General features: G+C 39.6%; 1 protein-coding gene across 4 annotated transcripts in view; it reads right to left on the reverse strand.

Annotated features, from left to right (window-relative positions):
• Positions 1-6,000: 6,000 nt before the first annotated feature.
• Positions 6,001-20,877, reverse strand: part of camk2d1 (calcium/calmodulin-dependent protein kinase (CaM kinase) II delta 1) — a 117,686-nt gene continuing 102,809 nt past the window's right edge. For 3 of the 4 annotated variants that reach the window (XM_088015985.1, XM_088015986.1, XM_088015984.1), the window contains 4 exons: positions 10,130-10,205; positions 9,949-10,043; positions 7,203-7,431; positions 6,001-7,116 (listed from right to left, as the gene is read on the reverse strand). In XM_088015985.1, coding sequence (XP_087872111.1) covers positions 7,113-7,116; positions 7,203-7,431; positions 9,949-10,043; positions 10,130-10,205 — 404 coding nt within the window. In that variant the 3' untranslated portion in view covers positions 6,001-7,112. The remainder of the gene's footprint in view (positions 7,117-7,202; positions 7,432-9,948; positions 10,044-10,129; positions 10,206-20,877) is intronic. The other variant, XR_015766206.1, reaches the window with a different exon arrangement.

Below are 20,877 nucleotides of genomic sequence, written 5' to 3' on the forward strand. Positions count from 1 at the left end.
ACCCTTACTACATCTTCCAGTGAAACTTTTGGTGACGTTCTTTCTCAGAGCCAGATGTTCTCCTCTCCAGTTGTTGGTTTGTAGATTTCAGAACAGGATTTGTCTTTAACAATATTTTTTTCCATTTGCTCTAATTTTGACCAAAGAAAGCACCTCTCAAAGTTTTAGATCTTTTATTTCATGGTGTTCAGCTGCTCCGACGTGTTGGAGGTACAACTCACCAACATGATGTTCAAGGGAGCTTCATGGGCCTCTTCTTCAAGAACTCTTGTAAAGATTTATACATAAAGAAGATGAAAGGAATCAACCCTAACCCTAGCATTTAATACAGCATGAAAACCTGCTGTACATGTCCTCATATATCTGGAGAAATTACTCATAAAATTACTGTTCCATGGAGATAATAAAATGGTGATGGTGTGTTTCAGAACCAAACCTATATGATCATAGCTTTTATCTTCATGCATCAACCCTTATTTCAGTTTAAGTCCACTGTGTCACATTGTAGCGTTGTAGAGCCTCGTCTGGCATGTGACTGTAAATAGTGTGTTTATTGAAAAAGAAAGTAGTGATGAGGAATGTGTCAACGCACCTGGAGCACCTCTCCCCACCCCAAGGTTCTACTACCCATTACTGAGAACTGTTGCATGTTCTCAGCACTTAAAAGTTAGATTTCCAAACTTTTAACAGAGAAAAATCTAAGTCAGATTTCTCTGAAGACAAGTTTATGAAGAATCTGCTGAATGGAATGTTGAAGGGTTGTGTGAGGTAGTAATCAGTGGTCATTACTACATGTGCAGTAAAGTGATGTTTTATTAGCCTGGCCATCGCTTTTGATTCTTATTTCCCTTCAGTGCTCATTTTCATTTCTCCCATAGACCAATCAGCAAACAGCAGAAATAGTGACACTGTTTTAGAATTGTAGTCCATCTGTAGTTTCAGCAATGGCAGCGGAGGAAGAGAAGGAAGCCGTTCAGTCTGTCTTGATCAGCTTTCACATATTAAATTAACATTAACAGCTGTATTGTTCAGCTCTTCTCTCTTCACAGTGGAATATGGTTGTTCACAGCACTAGCTGGAAAGCTTCTTAGCATAGAACTGACACACGTCACGGGCAAACATTAGCAGTTGGGTAAAATTGAAAACTTCAACACAGTCCAGGAAGCAGTCGTGTCTCAATGGCCAGTCAAGAGCCTCTGAACGAAGCGAAGCATAGTTTTTTTTTTGTTTGTTTTTTTTTTTTACCAGGATAGCAATTTATCAACATGAGTTTGCTTAGAAAGACAAATTAACAAAAGCAAATAATTGACAACAAAGCAGATTTCAACTTCTAGGTTCTGGTGTTCCTCTCAGTTTCTGCAAACCCAAGATGCTTAAACCCTGAGGAAAAATCTTTAAATATAGGATTTTTAGAAATGCTTGTCTGAACAAGAATTTCTAAAAATCCTATATTTAAAGATTTTTCCTCTTCAGCTTCTTTGGGAAGGAATTCTTCCCAAAGAAGCATCGTTAACTCAGATTTTAAATCCCTTCTATCTTGAAGGCAATGAAGAGGGCTGTGATTCCAACGAGCTGCAGGTAATCTGTTGACGTTCTCCTGAGTAGTCCTGGGCCAGGCTGTACACCTCACTCACCTCCAGCAGCCAGTCCAACAGTTTATGCAGCCTTTTACCTTATTTTACATAATATTATCACCACAACAGTGGGTAGTGGAATTCTTTAAAACTAGCTTTGTTTTTGTCTTCTGATCAACATCGGCTTCTTTATCTGCTGTGTGTTTGGCGCCCCCCTCTGCCTGGGAGCATTACAGGCACCCTGCGACAAAATGCATGTTATGCATTGTGTTGAAGTGGACAGCAGAGCAGACTGGGGAGGTTTGAATCAGGTTCTCTGAAGCAAGTTGAGCTCAGACGTCACTAGGTGCCATTGTAATAATTATAAAATGTGACCCATTTCACTGCTTGCAAAGCTGAACATCTGCTTTTCCATAGAAAATAGTTACAAGCAGCTGGTATCAGTCCGACTGATCAGCTGAGACTCATTTTTCAATCTATATAATCACGCAGAGGGACGTAGGGGGCTAAATTGTTAGTTTGACACTAAATAGATTTAATTTTGACTGAAGAACAGTTTTGATTTTAGTTGGTCTTCTTTATATTTATTTATTTGATTGTCCTGAAATGGCCTTTGTGACCTCCTCAGGTCACAAAGGTGAGGCACTGTTTGTTCACTCAAAAAGCAGCTGATGTCCAGGCTCTTTCCAGCACTCCTGCATGTCATCACAAATCTTTCCTTTCTTATTTATTCCCATCATTTTTAGACGTGCAGCGCCTCGAGCTGACAGTGTGTGTTTGGATGTGTGTTTGAAAGGGTTCAAAAGCTGAATGTAAATACTGAAAATTGACATGGTGTGTTTTTCGTGCTCTGGTTTTGTTGACCAGACTGATTAGGTGCAGTTTTCACTTCATGTTTTACTTTACCACTGAGTGTGATAGAATGGCAGAACAAAACTTGGTGTCCAAAGCAATTTGATAGAAGCATCTTGTTTCCATGGTGATCTCAATATATCCATATTAACAATGCAAGTATCTATGCGGGCATGTCTGACTGAATTATTCTTAAAATAAATGCACCTGAAACATCAAAAGGCATAGCAGCTGCAGTGTGTACGTGGCAAAACAATAAACTGTACGTGTGCCCAACAGGAAGTGATGTCATTATTTTTTAACAGCAGGATGCAGGTCATTATAGAAGGAAATTTACTTCTTTAAATGTTATCCACTCTTATGACAGAAAAGTACTAGAAAGGTCTGAATTATATCTTGTTTCTAATTGAGGAGCATTCAACTTGACATATTTCCATTTTGTAAGACTGGAAGCCTGACCTGCCAATTCCAATTTTGGCAAATACAAGGGTGTGTGGAGGGACGTGTTTTAGAGCTTCTGCTCACTCACTAATCTGTTAAGTGGTAAAAGGCACAGGGAACAAGTTAAATATATGAATATGCTGGTAATTTCTTTTCCTTAATTCATTAAATGCTAGTGAAATGGAGGTAATCAGTAGTCTGTTGCTAAGCTAATTATGCTAAATTAAAAAACAGTCTACCCACCTCTCTTGGAGAAAAACTGGGTTATAAATTAACACTCTTGCCTTTTTCTCTTTCCTTCTCTATTTTGTTTTTGAAAACCTGATTTTATAACTTTTCTTAGCAGCATATGGGACTATGCTGTATTCAACTGCAGCTTCTACTGACTGTAGAAGTCACAGCTCCAAGCAGGAACGAACCATTTAACCCAGATAGGGGGGTTCAAGGCAAAAACGGATGTGTGTTTTTTGGTCTGGGAGGGGTAACATTAAATGTTTACTGCTAAAACCAATCTTCGAAAATACAATATGATTAATTTTGTAATTGACAGGATCTCAATTATTTTTTTATTTCTATGAACAATAAATAAATAAATAGTGGAGGGCCCCCTGTAGGTCAGGGCCCCTAGAAAAGTCATCACTTTTTGCCCCTTTACCCTGATTGAACTAATATGCAAATAACTAATATTGACTTTCAGGATTAAAACACACACACACACATCCTCTCCTGACCTATAATCTCCTGAGTGAAATTAAAGCTGCAGTATGTAACAAAAAATGTTTTTTTTTTCACATATTTTTAAAAATTGTCATTATGTTGTGACAGTATGGTATGAGAGGTAATCTGTGAAAAATCTATTTCCTCTGCCTTCTCCCAGTGCTAGAAACAACCAGTCAGTGGCAGGAGAGTTTTAGTGCTGTCAATCACAATCTCATGTGGTGCTGCTCATCCTTCCTCCTAGATTTGTATCGCGCTGCAGCTAGCATAGTACAGAGCTCTGCAGATTCAAACTGTGAATGCTCAGTTTAGTTAGCATAGCTACCAATGACAGCAGATAAACGGTTTCTTGAAATGATAAGTTGTTTCTCCACTATTAGCACATTTAGCAGTGAGTGAATGAAGTTGATTGACAGCGCTTAAGAGCGTCCTGCTAGTTCTGATTGGTCATTTTGGTCAGAACGGTGCATTACTTTAACCAGTAATAGTAATTCAGGGAGGAGATGGAGGAGATTTATTGTTTTCACAGATTATCTGTCTCATAACAAACTGCTACAACATGATGACAGCTTTAACAAATGTGGAGAAAACATTTTTTTTTTTATTAAAGTTATGTACTGCAGCTTGAATAAAATGCAGCTACGTAGCATTTTTGAGAAGTCTGGATTGCTTTATGTGTAGTTGCACGTTGCTTTTGACTGTTGCTCATGGAGAGACATTTCAGTATCTAAAACTAATAGAAAAAATTTAAGCAACCTACTTGCATACTGTATGTGGACTGTTGGATGTTAAATTCATGAGCAGTAAATATTGTGCTAATTATCAGTATTGAACCAAAGAAAGCAAGGCAGTTGCAAGCCTTTAAAATTGTGACGCTTTTAATGGGTCAAATAGACTCAAAAAATTGTAACAGCAGCTATGCAGGGGGGCCCAAACAAATTTTTTGTCAGGGGCCCAAGATTCCTGGCAGCGCCCCCGAGTTCAATAGTCACTTTGAAGCTAAGTATTTAGCTTCATTATAATTAGATCAGTAAAGCTCAGAGCTAAATATCTAAGTAAATATATGAACATGGTGAAAAAAAAGATGACTTTGAAAAATAAACTAGTTTCCACTTTGGGTTAATAACCCAAAATTATTGTAGTTAACTTTTGACTGTGACTTTACACTATTGCTAGGTGTTAAGTTACACCCAGCAATAGTGGGTGTGACTGGGTGTGTAAAGTCACCCATTGGGTGTATTTGCATTGGGTGACATCGATTCTACGTCATCTGACACCCAGCATTAGTGTAAAGTCACAGTCAAAAGTTAACTACAATAATTTGGGTGCAGAAACTAACAATGCCACATTTTGCAGCGACCACTTTCTAACACTTTATTTTATATTAGCACTTTCTAATAGAAAGTGCTAATATAAAATATTACCTGATATTTTATATTTATTTTGGATATTTTTGGATACCATTCATATGTAAGGTAAACTATATTATTTTTATGCCCTTGGTTGATAGTCTGCAGAGTGCTAATGTTAGCAGCTAGCTCAGTCCCGAGTCCCAGACAGAAAATATGTTTATTCAGTGGGACTTTAATGCTAAAAAAAAGTAAATAAATAAAAATTAAGCTAAATAACTTAAATATAGCCTACCCATACAGTCGCAGTGAGCTGTGACTATTCAACCACATAGTTCATGTCTGGACACAAAGTATATGGGATATATGAACATGGAATTTCTGTAGATGGCAGTGAATGGTTGACCTACGTTGGACCTGAATCCTACGACTCAACATTAACTCCAGCATGAATTTGGGTTTACAGAAGCTAAATAAATTATCAGGAGATTCAAGCATAACAACATGGGTTAACTTATTAGAATCATTATATAGACTAATTACTTAAAATAGCACAACTCACCAGGCAGAAATGGTTGACCTAACCTGAAACTAGAATGCTATTCTCCAGGCTTTTGAAAACTTTCACCCAGCTCATCATATATGAGGTTTGCAGCTCCAGATAGTTATGTGGATCATCTCGACACCAGGTAAATCCTTAAGATTATAAGATAAGTCTCTTATAATCTGATATTATATGGATATGATATTTATGATCATATCCTAAATATACACATATTTTTTCTCAATGTGTGCAAGCCCATTTAGAGTATTGTTGTACTCGCTGTGATCCATTTTGCTCTGTTTTGAATTGAAGAAATCCACTTCTGGACCTCCATCTGAATTTCACACGTCATCCGAGGCTAAATATTTAACTCTAAACCAAAATAACTAGGTCAAAGGTTGAGCCCATATTGGAAAGTGGATCATAGTTAGTTATAAACCACATAACTGTCTGAAACCCAGCAATATCTGCAGGTGGGTTTGAATAGTAAATACAAACACTTAAATTGATTAAAAAATGCATATTTCGTCTAAATGACATTTTATTTGATAGGCTTGGCCCATCAGTATATTGTAGAACGCGTGACGTGATTATACCAAATATCTCCTTGAAGCTGTATAGACAAAAAAAAAAAAATCCAAAAATGAAGAAAATGATCAAAGGCCCTGAACACCTCACATTTTGAGCCCATTTCCCTTTAATCCCATGGCATGACAAGAATTAAGCATAATGAGAGCACTGGTGATGATACTCATTTCCCATTAAATGAATAACTAAATGATGAGTGAAGACCTTAACCAAAAGTTGTCATGAACTTGTACTTTGGACCAGGTGGGCAAACAGTGGGAATCACAAAAACCGAAGCCTAAAAGAGGAAGTTATCAAGAGGAACATGCATCAATATCACAATATAAAATGTAACAAATTCGAACAGAGAAAATTTTCATCAAGAGCTGTGGCATGTATGAGAATATGTAAGACTCTAGAAATTCCATGTCCGCTTACATTCTCACAGAACAGGCTCCCCCTACACAAGTTGAAGCTGACAAAATATCAGGTTTTACTTGACTTTCCTTTTAAACACCTAATACTCTTGGTGGCACTAGCAAACCAGAGAGCTGAATGGATTTTCAATGAAAAAATGGATTAATCACTGAAACTTATCAAAACAAAACAAAGCAAACATGAGTCTGAACATAATAGATGGCAGTACTGAAAAGATACATGAGCAAGAAGGAGGTACAGTGTGTGACATTTTGGTCATTGTGCCTCAGCGTTTCATAATATATACATGGAATGCTAAAAAAATGATAAAGTTTCACATCTTAACACAGCCTATAAAAATAACCAGGCAGCACCTGAAAGCACTCCTGTTAAAACATACAGATCCTAAAAGGGGTGAAACCGAAGCTCAGGTAATAACAACAGCACACATTCTCACTACAAAATCATAAATCCCTTGATTAATTTGTTGACTTTTTAACATGAGTGCAGCAGCAGCTACAATATGTAAACAACACACTGAGGGGGGAGCATTAGCAAAGGATAGCAAGGATTGGCTTTGGGATGTTGTGTCCACATGGTGGGTGGGGTTTGGTCAGCTGTCTTGCTGGAGGCTGTTTGTGGTCCAAGAACTCAACTGCAACACAGGTCACATGACCGTTAGATAAAACATGGTTTCACTTGATTCTTCACCATATGGTTGTGCTTTGGGGTTGATCGTACTTGGTGGGGACGGTGAGTGAGCCGGAGCGGTGGAAGTGGATGTTCTGCCACTTGCTATCACGGCGGTGCCAGATGCGGGTCTCCTCGGACTGCATGGTACGCGGCATGCCGTTGCTGTCGATGTACTGTGTGAGGCGGATGTAGGCAATGCAGGCCGCCTCGTCCCCGATCAGGTGGACGTGGGGGTTCAGCAGGATGGTGTGGATGGGCAGTTTCCCCTTAGACAGAGCTGCGGAGAACAAAAGAAAACCAACCGGGACCCCTGAGAACACCGATGAACATACAGGCGATCTTAATTTTTGAGCAGTGATGTGATAAAATGGAGATCTGAGATTGGATAAAATGCAGGTAGACTTTTCATCAGAAAATTTGAAAATGCAAATATGAACATCCAGTCTTCAACCCGACGCTGAACTCCGAGTAACCAGATAACAAAGGGTACAGAAGCTGCAGTAGCACTACAGATGGAAGCTAATTCTGTGAAATTCGGTCCAGTCCAGACTGTAAACCAGCTGACCAGGTCTTTCTTTTTATGGCAGTTCAGCCATGTTTGCCTTCACTTTTACCACTTGAATAAGTTGGGCAGGCCATGAAATTAGCATTTCACAATAAAGTTCATTTTCCAGAGCAGGAGTTTTATACCCATATTACCATGAATGATGTGATATGTGCCACAGCGTACTTTTAGTGGGCCGTGTTCATGCAGTTATACAGAAATACTTGTTTTGGGTCATCAGCATGCACAGAAAAAGATGTTGTAATACCTGAGCAAAGGAAACAATATAACTATTGAATAATTTAAAGTGTATCAATACTTTTTATACGAAATGGTATGCAAACACATATTAGCAGCATATACACTCACCGGCCACGCTATTAGGTCCAACTGCTCATTAACGCAAATGTTGAATCAGCCAATCACATGACAGCAACCAGATAACCCAACCTTTAGGCAAGTAGACATGGCCAGACACCAACAACTCAGTTTCTGAATATTTCAGAAACTACTGATTTACTGAGATTTTCACGCACAACCATCTCTAGGGTTTAGTTCTGTGGACGCAAATGCCTTGTTGATGTCACAGGTCAGAGGAGAATGGCCAGACTGGTTCGAGCTGATAGAACAGCAACAGTAACTCAAGTTGCCACTCGTTACAACCGAGAAGAGCATCTGTGAATGGACAATATGTGTGCCCGGCCACTGAGGCTACAATTCGCACAGGCTCACCACAATTGGACAATGGAAGATTGGAAAAACGTTGCCTGGTCTGATGAATCTCGAATTCTGCTGCAACATTCGGATAATAGGGTCAGAATTTGGTGTCAACATCATGAAAGCATGGATGCATCATGCCTTGTATCAACAGTTCAGGCTGGTAGTGGTGGTGTGATGCTGTGGGGGGACATTTTCCTGGCACACTTTGGGTCCATTACTACCAACTGACTGATGGACCCAAAGTGTCAATACCACGGCCTACCTGAGTACTGTGGTAATAAAGTATCTCCATCCCTTTATTACCACAGTGTTCTGATCTTCTGATGGCTACATTCAGCAGGATACTGTGCTATGATATGAACTGTGAACCATCTCAGACTGGTTTCTTGAACACGACAATTAGTTCACTGAACTCAAATGGCTTCCACAGTCACCAGATGTGGTGGAACGGGAGATTTTCATCATGGATGTGCAGCTGACAAATCTGCAGTAACTGCATGATGCTATCATATCAATATGGACCAGAGTCTGAGGGATGTTTTCAGAACCTTGTTGAATCTACAAAGGATTAACTAAAGACAGTTCTGATGGGGGTCCTACTAGCAAGGTGTACCTAATAAAGTGGCCGGTGATTGTAGACCGCGCAAAAACTTGACTTGTGAAAGATTTTTGAGGTATTCTTCGGATACCTAAAAAATCAGTTTTTTACTGGATGTCCATGTCTGACCAGCTTTTCATTTCACAGCTACATGAATTTATCTCCTCTTCTGCACACTTACTTTCATAAAAGCTCAATCTACTAGAGGTTTCTGCCTACAGCAATGGATAATTGTTTATTTGCTGCTCAGTAGTCATGGATTCACCTATTTTTATAGAGCATGGAGCTTGGGTCATTGAAATACAATGACAAAATGCTACGTGGCATGCGATTGGCTGCCGTTTGCAAAGCATTCAATCCATTTATTGATTGTAACTTCAAAGAGCCGCTAATGTAGATAGACTGTTTCCATTATGCATATCAGTGTATGATATATTATTTGTTGTTTGAACTATTAAAATAGGCAGTCATAGGAGTTTATAGAGGGGGTCTCAAATATTTCCAGATTTTAGCTATTTACGGCCAGTTGTTGTGTTCAACAACTGGCCGTAAATTCCAGGGGTCTCCTGTATTACCAACCTAAACAAAATAAATATAGAAAAATAGAAGCTAGAATGCAGACTCATTTATTTTGAACAGACAATAAAAAGTAAAAACAGAAAAATATAGGAAATAATCATGCCACCTGACATGCCAATTTGCTTCAAAAGGAGCATAAGATGCAAGAATTTATGATTTCCTGCCCCTCACATCAACATGCAAACATTTAAATCTCCCAATATCAGAAAACCAGAAAAATAAGAAAACATATTATATGAGTAACAAGAAAAAAAAAGAGTATATTACCAACCAAGTGTGTGCGTGTATTTTTGAATTGGCTTTCCAACAAGAAACCTTGAACTTTGACCCCAGAATTTCCAGAAAATCTTTACCGTTTTCAAAATAGAAGCGGTGGAACTCTGTGCCTTCGACCAGGTTTCCCAAAGCCTCAGGTTCAAATGATGTGAGACCAGGGTCACAAATCTTCCTGAAACAGACAATCACATTAGAGTTGCCTGAAGAGAGAAAGTTACAGAAACACATGTAGAGACGTATGAAGCTAGCTGAACTCACGTGTAGGCCTCAAAGTCTCCGTTGTTGATGGCCTCAATCAGCTGCTCTGTCACTTTGATGATCTCCTGCTTACGGGCTGCAAAAGACACATCCAAGAAAGTTACTGTTTGTTGTAAATGGTGAACTGAAACACAAGTTGGAATTTTGAGCTTTATGAGAGCACTGATGATAATCATGTTCAGGAAGGGAAGCTCACAGTTTGAGGCATGGCTCACACACAGTCAAATGGAGAAGAATGAATTAGAGGCTGGTTGGAGGTGAAGGGGATAGAACTCAATGCAACATCAACATTACCTTTCATGCTAAAGAGGTAAGCTAGGAGACAATGAATGCAAATAGTAAGTAGTGCATCCTTCACACAGAAACCTTTGTACCTTGGACAGCTTCAGTGTTGTTTCCAGCTAACTGAACACTGACACTCTGCTGGCCGGTCACATGTCCAAGAATGGTCACCAAGACCAGGATACCACCTACTGATGACTGACATATACTTCTGCTGAGAAGGTCCAAAAACAAGCCGCTCCGCTGTCAGAGAACAGACAAAAATAAGGCAGGGGAAGCGTCCTGCATCCAACACCACCACCTAGTTCTTATTGACCATTTGTGACACTACTGAAACACTGCCTCATGGACTTTACTTTGCAAGTAAAGATAAGGTTGCTGATGCACATCCAGCTCAAAAAAATAGCAAAAATAAAAAAAAAAACAGCTCATTACAAAACTCAAAGTCTTTAACTTTTAGACAGATGAAGACATTATGAGTTGTGGGAATAAGAGTCGTTTCCCAGTGAAAGAGGGTGGGCGATATGAAAGTATGTAACTTTTATAAAAGCCCTCTTGTCCTACGTGGACACACCCGGCGGATTCACCCTGGATTTATTCATGATAACAGGATTTCTGCTGTTTGGAGTTTACGGATACCTGGATTATCGATAAATTTATGAGACTTGGTCAAACTAGCGAACACTCGGACTGTTGGTGTGGACAGAGATGCAAGTCGGTTCAGTGGAACGACCAAACTAATTTGGATGATTGGGAACTGAGATGTATCGGAGAGACTTTAGGGAAGATTGAAATTTATAATCTTCCCGACCTAAGACATTCTGTTTATGAATTGGCTTTCCCCATGTGGCCTTTGAAGGGCTGCGTATCTCTAATCTCCTTGAAGATATGTAAACTCAACGCTCCTTCCCTCCTCACCCCCTCCTGTTTCCATGGAGCTGTGGAGCTGAGCGCTCCCAAGGACATCATGCCTTGATAACAAACACCTTTATCGGACTTCTGCCAGGAGGCTGAGCAACGTGATTTCATGGCCCGTCACCGCCTTCACTCATGTCTTTGTTTTGCCCTTTGTTTTGTCTGAGTGTTGCCATTTGCCTTAATGTGTCCTTTCCTCTTTTTATTTTATTCTGTTAGAAACTGTGGAGTACTCACTTTTAACCCAGAAAAGGAATTACAACAAACTTGGAATCCAGAGACTCTCGTTTAGTCTCTTTAGCTTATTTTTTAGAAAATGTAGAGTACTCACTATTTAGACCAATTTTTAGATTAATTTTTAGATTATTATGCAGAGACTCCAATTATTGCCACCCAGAAAAGTAATTAGAACAAACTTTGAATCCAGAAAAAATTCTTCCAGAATTTAGTTTTTATTATTACTTAGAAACTTTTTACTTTTACAAATTTAGGGCATGCTTAGAAAGTCCAGAGTATTTACTTATACTTACTTATCTAGCAACCCAGAGGATAATACGTGTAAGTAAGAGGATACTTACTTACACTTACTTAGCAACCCAAAACTTGGAATCCAGAAAAACTACCTTAGGAACTACTTTTTAGTCTCTTATTCTTAAAAACCAGAAAAGGAATTAGATCAGAGGATACTTACTTATACTTATCTACCAACCTTGAATAGGAGTATCTAGTTTATTTACTTTGGATCAACATTATTAGCTTTTTCTTTTGCTCTTTCCTTTGGTTTGTTATTTTGTTTGTATTTCCTTTGAATTCATGTAGAGCACTTTGTATTGCATTGTTGCTGAAAATGTGCTAAATAAATAAAATTACCTTTACTTTTAAATACCTAAAATTTTAGAATGGAAGCGATCATTATTCCATTGCTCCCATTAAAGTGAAAGGCATGTCTCATAGAAACAAGTCTCCATGGACATACAGCATGGAGACTCACATTTCTGCAGATATTTAAGTATATCTTTTCATGGGACAACACTGACAAAATGACACTTTGACACAATGAAAAGTAATCTGTGTGCAGCTTATATAACAGTGTAAATTTATTCTTCCCTCAATAACTCTATATACAGCCATTAATGTCTAAACTGCTGGCAAAAAAAGTGCCGGCAGTTTAGACACCCTATGAGACTACTCCCCTAAATGTCCAAATTGAACACTGCTTGTCATTTTCCCTCCAAAATGTCATGTGGACATTTTGGAGTAACACCTTAGATCTAAGGTGTGTATAGGGAGCAGGTATGTTCAGTTTTCTAGTACAGCTCTCACACCGTCTCATACTGATCACTGAAAGTTCCAACATGGCACCTCATGGCAAAGAACTCTCTGAGGATCTTAAAAGATGAATTGTTCCTACATAAACATGGCCGAGGTTACAAGAGGATTGCTAACACCCTGAAATGAGCTGCAGCACAGTGGCAAAGATCATTCAGCTTTCTAAAGAGTAGGGTCCACTCAGAATAGACTTCACGTTGGTCAACCAAAGAAGGTCAGTGAATGTACAAGATAAGTGCAGGAGTGCTGTCAGCATTGCTGCAGAGATTGAAGAGGTGGGAGGTCAGCCTGTCTGTAGGTAAGCCTGTCAGTGTTCAGGCCATAGGCCACACACTACAACTTAAACTGCATGGCTGTCACTGCAGAAGGAAGCCTCTTCTGAAGTCTGTACACAAGAAAGCCCGCAAATAGTTTGCTGAAGACATGTCAACAAAATACATGGAACCAGGTCCTGTGGTCTGATGAGACCAAGATTACCATATTTTCCGCACTATAAGGTGCACCTAAAAACCTTCAATTTCCTCAAAAGCCGACAGTGCGCCTTATAATCCGGTGCGTCTTATATATGGACCACAACAGGTCTAGCAACTACGGTAAGCATCAGCCAACTTCATTTTCGCCCGTAGAAGAAGAAGCGCACGGTGCATGCTGGGATAGCTGTCAGAATGCTGGTATGTTAATAAACCTACCTACCAACCGTCTAGAATCAGGTCGCCTGCAGGTCACTTAGCACCACGTTCTCCATGAACATGCTGTGTGCCAACGGAGAAGGGTCACCATCGTCCGGCCACGCCCCGGCCCAGTCGCGGAAGGCTCTCCTCGCCAACCGGAGTTGGACTGTTCTGTTGATATTCTCTTTAGTGCAGCTCCATCTAGTGGATGTATATAACTCCAGCCTCTACTGTAGCGTCTATTCTATGCGCCTTATATATGAAAAAAGTTTTAAAATAGGCAATTCATTGAAGGTTCGCCTTATAATCCGGTGCACCTTATAGTGCGGAAAATACGGTAATTTGTTTGGTTCAGATGGTCTCCAGCATGCGTGGCTGCAATCAGGTGAGGAGTACAAAGATACGTGTGTGATGGTGGTGGGAATGCCATGGTCTGGGGGCTGCATGAGTCCAGCAAGTGTTGGGGAGTTGCATGTCTTGAACTCTGTAATCTGTACCGTGAAATAGAGAAACAGAGCATGATCCCCTCCCTCTGGAAAATGGGTCGCAGGCCAGCGTTCCAGCATGATAATGACCCCAAACACACCTCTAAGATGACCACTGCTTTATTGAAGAGGCTGAGGGTGAAGGTGATGGACTGGCCAAGCATGTCTCCAGACCATCATGTTTGACCCAATAGAACATGTTTGGGGCATCCTCAAGCGAAAGGTGGAAGAGGGGAAAGTCTTGAACATCCTCCATGATGTCATCATGGAGGAGTGGAAAAGCATTCCAATGGCAACCTGTGAAGCTCTGGTGAACTCCATGCCCAGGACAATTAAGGCAATTTTGGTAAATAATGGTGGCCACGCAAAATAAAAGTGTCATTTTGTTAGTGTTGTCTCATGAAAAGCTGCAGGAATGTGCGCGAACGGAGAAGGGTGACCATCGTCCGGCCACACCCCAGCCCAGTCGCGGGCTGGGCTGGGGCAGTCAAACTGTTGTCTGACCGGAGCCAGCACAGTAACAACTTGATCCTCATGACGGTCTGCCATGGTTGTTTTTCTTCCCGCTCGCACATATCACAATGCAGAATAGGGACATTTGTTGAGTGTCAGTGACGTTCAGTTTGGAGGAATTCAACATAGCCGTTAAGATTCATGTCATGTTTGAAAAGATTGGATAGTTATCCAAGTGGTCACATTCGAAAAAAAATCAGATGTCTGTTGTTGGCAAACAAAAAACCTGAATTGGGTCACTTTGGGGTGCAGTGTGAACCCAGCCAAAGACTCATGTTGATTTTAAGATTCTTTTACTTGTTTTTAAATATCTTTTTATTTTAAAGGTTTTGTGGGCTCTAGTGGTCTTTATTTGAAAGTATTTCAACAGGAAAGAGGGTAATCAGAGACGGGGAAGACATGCGGCATATGTCACCAGGCCGGGAATCAAACCTGTGACCACCGCCATAAGGACCAAGGCCTTATGGCAGTGGGTTGTGCTTTGCCCCTGCGCCACCACAGCAACCCCAAGGTTTTTAAATATCTTAATGGTCTTGCACTATCTTATCTTGCAGAGTTGCCTTATGAACCCATGTGGACTGCATTTTCCATGCAGTTGTGTGTTTTTCCATGTGGGGTTGGGGTGGGTAATTGTTTTTATTGATCTGTACAGCACTTTGAGCTGATTTTAGTATGAAGGGTGCTTTATTATAACAAGATTGATTGATTGATTATGTTGTTCCATCCAATCCAGAAGCACCTGGTTATAACCAGGTTATAACCTGGTTACCAGTAAGGGTGTGAATATTTCCAATGTCTCTGTAACTGATGTCGCCTGTCGGATCACTTTGCTTTTATCTTTGACAGTTCTTTATCTGTTAACCCACTTGGACAAAACGTTCTCCCCCAGAAAACACAGCAGAAATTTTTCATCAAATCTACTCTCCTTCCTTGCCCTTAAGCTGTAATGATGTAGATAAGTTGATAGATGATTTTCAGTCTAAAGTTTCAGTTATCATTGATTACATTGCCCCCATTAAAGTGAAGGTTGTGTCTGGTAGGAAGAAATCCCCATGGAGAAATGCACAAACAGTTCAATCTGCAAGACAACTCCGCTGCAGGGCTGAACAGAAATGGCGTAAAGCTCAACTTCATGCTTATTATGAAATTTATAAAGAAAGACGATGTAACGATCACTCAACACTAAAACATGCAAGAGAGGTTTTCTTTGCAGATGTCATAAACAAAAACATTAACAATGCTCGAGCTTTATTTGCTACTGTTGACAGGCTCACAAACCCTCCTATGACGTTACCACGTTATCTAATCCCGCCTGCAACAAGTTTTCCAGCTTATTTTCAGAGAAAATTCAAGAGATAGGATTAATCTGCACATCCACTCTAAAGCCAGTACCTACACTCTGCCCACACAAAACAAGTACAGGAAAAATGACCAGTTTAATTACTTAATTATAAAACCATAGAAGAAATTATAAGTCAATTAAGCTCAAGTTCCTGGTGTCTGGATGTCCTATCCACACATTTCTTTAAGAAAGTCCTGCCTGTCATTAATGATCTGAACCAAATGTAAACTCATCACTCTCATCAGATGTTCTCACCCAGGCTTTGAAAACAGCAGTTATCAAACCACTGGTAAATAAGAACAATCTGGACAAATCACTACTGGAGAATTACAGGCTGACCTCTGACCTCCCATTCATCAGCAAAGTTATTGAAAAAGCTGTTTAAACAATTAAATAACTTCCTAATGATAACAAACCTCTTTGACTCCTTCCAGTCTGGTTTCCGGTCTCACCACAGCACGGAGACGGCCCTTGTAAAAGTGTTCAATGACATCCATATAAATACAGACTGTGGGAGAACCACAGTGCTGGTTCTGTTGGACCTCAGTGGAGCTTTCGACACTGTTGACCACAACATTTTACTGAATCGACTGGAGAGTCGAGTCGGACTCTCCGGTCCAACTGGTTTGAATCTTACATAAAGAACAGGGATTTCTTTGTTTCAATCGGAAACTTCTGATCAGAGAGGTCAAAGGTCCCAAGGTTCAATCCTAGGACCCCTCTAATTCAATATTTATATGCTCCCACTGGCTCAGGTTATAACAGGAAATAAGATCAGCTACCATAACTATGCAGATGATACACAGCTCTACATCACGATGTCACCAGGTGACTCTGAACCCATCCAATCACTGAACAGATGCTTAGAACAGATAAATGTGTGGATGTGTCAAAACTTTCTCCAGCTGAACAGAAACAAAACTGAAGTTATTATTTTTGGACCTAAAGAGGAGCGATCTAGAGCAGGAGTGTCCAAAGTCGGTCCTTGAGGTCTGGCATCCTGCATGTTTTAGTTCTCTCCCTGGATTAACGCACCTGGATCAAATGATGGTTCATTAGAGGCCTAAGGAGAGCATTGACAAGCTGAGGAGGTTGTTACTACCACCAGGGAGAGAACTAAAACATGCAGGATGCCAGATCTAGAGAAACTCATCCATGCATTTATCTTTAGCCGCATTGATTACTGCAACCGCGTCTTCACAGGTCTGACTAATAAATCAAACAAACAGCTGCAGCTGATCCAGAAGCTGCTGCTCGCATTCTCACTAAAACCAGGAAGAAGGAGCACATAACACCAGTATTAAAGTCCCTACACTGGCTCCCCGTAGCTCAAAGAATAGACTTTAGTAATAGTTTATAAATCACTGAACGGTTTAGCACCACAATACCTTAAAGATCTGCTTTTGCTGTACCAACCGTCTAGACCCCTCAGATCTTCTGGTTCTGATTCTGCTCTGCATCCCCAGAACCAGAACCAAACGAGGAGAAGCAGCATTCAGCTTCTATGCACCATAAATTTGGAACAAATTTCCAGAAAACTGTAAAACAGCTGCCTTTAAACCTCAACTTAAAACCCACCTGTTTAGAGTTGCTTATGGAACATAAACAACAATTGGGATTTGAATCCCAACCCAGGTTCAAGCACTAGGAAGAAAAGGGATGAGGGTTTAGTGTCTTCCCCCAGTGTTGAAAAGGGGAGTCCTCCCACCCCCCTTTTTTATGTGATGTACCCATAAAGACAGAACTTCAACTTGGCAGGAAATTTAATGTTTTTGATTGTTGATTCAATGTTGCATGACTCTGTGTTTTTGTGTTTATTGATGTAAAGCACTTTGAAATGCCTTGCTGCTGAAATGTGATATACAAATAAAATTTGATTAATTGATTGACTGATTGATCCTTATCTGATCCATGTGAGACGTTCCTTTTTATCTAAGGTGATGGGCTTGCACCCACTTCTACTCAAAGACACTGAGAGGGATCACATCATCCTGCAAAAGCAACTTCTTCCAACAATCCAGCAACAATTTGATGATTGTTTATGGATTTCTACCATGATGGAACACCATGCCAAGAGGTAGAAATGAACAGTATTGAATTGGTCCAAAAGTTGAAATTCAGAATACCAGTGTGAATTGCATAAGTTATTAAATTTAATAAGTTTTACTATAAATTTCATCCATTTGCTAATGAAAACTTTTAAAATATTCTTCAGTGCATCATACATGTTTATATAAGCACTATAAATATTTGTTCCAATGCTAAAAAATGTGCAGGTAATTCCACAGATAATTATTGGTATTTGTAGAGTGGAAATATTACATTGTGAGCCATCAGCTGGAAATCATCTTTTTCTCTGAGAAAAGTTGCTACATATATCATACTCCAGGACAACACATGGACAGGCACACTGTAATACATTAGATTTATTGGATCAATTAAAGGATTTTCAGACAAGGCAAGATTCATTTAGTAATCAGCTGTTTAATGATGTAAAGTATCATTAATCATGTGGTTTTCAATGTGTTACCTTCTGCAGCTGAAACTATATAAAATCTGTCATTAGATGTTCAAATCTGTGTTTGAATAGTTTCTGAATTATTATATTTTAGATTGAATTTTTCAACAGGGCTTGGCTCTGTTTAGCAATTGTTCTAAAGGTTGCCAAAGGTAGTTTTGAAAACATGAACATGAGTGTTTAATGTGTTTTCTTCAGTATTCAAGAATTAATGCATTAGGCTGGTAAATGCATCATTACCAACTCTGACCAGTAGATGGCACTGTCCCTGAATTTATGCACTAATTTAGATCAGTGAAGTGTGACTTTATTGAGATCTGACACACTGAAAGGTCTTTCAACTCCAAAATCCCATTTAATTGTTACATCAATATGTAACAATTAAAACATCCATGTGCACTGAAAGCAGTTATCCAGCTTTAACTTGAATACCTCTGATACCCTGCAAATAAACAGAGCTAAGATCAGAAACACATTCACAGTGTTTGGATCAAATAAGCACATTCCTAGCTCAACAAATGTGCCAATGCTGTTAAAGATTCTTTATCTACATTTATCTACATTTTGTTATAAAGGACATGAACTATAATGAGTTCTTTTAGACTGCTGTCCAAGAAGGTGTAGTTTGGCTTTTAGCCAAAGTAGTTTGGCTAAAAGTTTGACAGTCCCATTGACTGTCAAGAACAATTATTTGTAAAGCTGGTAACTTTAATCAAATTTACCAAGTTGGGGCACCACCTGATTATCAGAAATTCAGAAATTAGAAAAACAGCTCTCGGTCTGTATCAGTTATTGTTTGATGAATGGCTGCCTGGTGAGTATTGTAAGGCTACAATTCCACAGTATTGTGGAATTACACACAACCAGGGGTGAAAGTAAGGGGGTACGGTCGGGTACTGCATACCCCTAAAAGATTTAGAGGGGGTACGGAGTACCTGCAAGAGAGGGGAGCGGCTGTCTGCTGTAAAGAATCAACAGGTTCACTGTGCAGCCGTGACTGATACTTTTTTCCCCATTTCATATTGTTTCTGAACTCTTAATGCTTTACTAGAGCAGCGGTGCAAAACGTCGATCGCGGAAGGTTTTGAGTCGATCTCAGCATTAGGTGACAAACTGAACGCCGCCAGGAGGCTGAGACCAGCAGGTCCTCATCTGATTGGCTTATCAAAACGTTCATAACTTTATTAAAGAACAACAACAAAAAAATCAACAAAACGTGTTCAAATTAATGACCCAACAACAATAATAATCTCAGTGATTATTGTTTCAACAAGGTGTTGCGCAATTCTGTGCGTTTCGGTTCCATTATTAAAATAACGAGCAGAGCAGGAGTTTAAAATTAACTCATCAACCACCGCTGTGTTCATGAGGGGCTTATTAATGATCATAAAATAAATATCAAGCCTGCAACCCTGATATTGTAACGGACTGAATGTTATGTTTTTAACGTAATCTCTGGTCGGCTTGGGGAGCGCAGGAGGTTGCCATGGTAACGGGTATGCTTAAATGACAGAGAGAGACGAAGAGTAAAAAGGTGCCAGTGGTTTAGAGTTGATCACCTGTTCAGGTTGTTTTACCTTTGTTTACCTTTGCTGTGGCTCTTCACAGCCGCTGTAGTTTCTGAAACACGGTAAATATGTTTCATTAAGTATCTAACAAACAAATGGCTTCTACCGCGATAATTATGTGAAATTAAATTAATTGTCTAATATAAAAAAATAGTTTGGTGCTGTCAGGCTCAGAGTCTGAGAGGCTTTTCCTTTATCAAACAATTTGGTTTTTTTTGCCTCTTATTTAGTGGAAATATTAATGTTGATGAGACTTTCTCCAAAATGATAACCTTTTTCAACCTTTATAGCTCCACTGTTGAAAATGAGGCTCTTAATATTCACAAATGACAGTGAAATAAAATCCAGTCCAGCATCTGGTTTGAGGTGATTCCTCTGGAACCTGTTGGAGGAAAAATATCCCAACTTCAGAAGATGAGCTTTAACCTAACAGAGCTCTGTGGTTCCTCCTGTCAGTATGAGAGTCAGGGTGAGGAGGAGCCATGTTAGGAAGAGAAGTGGAAGCTGGAGGATCTTCAGAACAAACAGGTCATGATGCTGGGCTACTGATTATCCCTCTGTCTGGACACAGGATCAATAGAACCAGTTTAAAAGCTAAAATGAATGGTTATATGCCAGACATGGAAAACTGGGATGCTCTCCATGCCATGATGTTCAGGATTTAGGTCTCATGGCATCTCAAGGTGTCAACATTGCAGCCAGTGGGCTGAAGGAGGAAAGACAGCTTTATTTTGTAGCAGTTCAAGAGCTACTTAAAAAAATTAATCAGCATCATAGAAGCTCCATATATATATATATATTGTCATAGTACCCTCAAGAATTTAAAACTGCTTTCACCCCTGCACACAACACAACATTGGTATGTGTTTAAACAACCAGGTCACAATACAAAGCAAAAGTGAAAATAAGACAATTAATTATTTGTTAATTAATTACCTCTTCTCAGACAGGTTGTTTTACCTTTGTTTACCTTTGCTGTGGCTCTTCACAGCCGCTGTAGTTTCTGAAACACGGTAAATATGTTTCATTAAGTATCTAACAAACAAATGGCTTCTACCGCCATTTGTTAGGCGGTAGAAGCCTAACAAAAAACTGTTATATCAACAGTTTTTTAAGTACATCATG

Source organism: Poecilia mexicana, unplaced genomic scaffold, assembly GCF_051168715.1.
Source record: "Poecilia mexicana isolate PSO_F unplaced genomic scaffold, ASM5116871v1 scaffold_18, whole genome shotgun sequence".
In the NCBI taxonomy this organism is placed as follows: domain Eukaryota; kingdom Metazoa; phylum Chordata; class Actinopteri; order Cyprinodontiformes; family Poeciliidae; genus Poecilia; species Poecilia mexicana.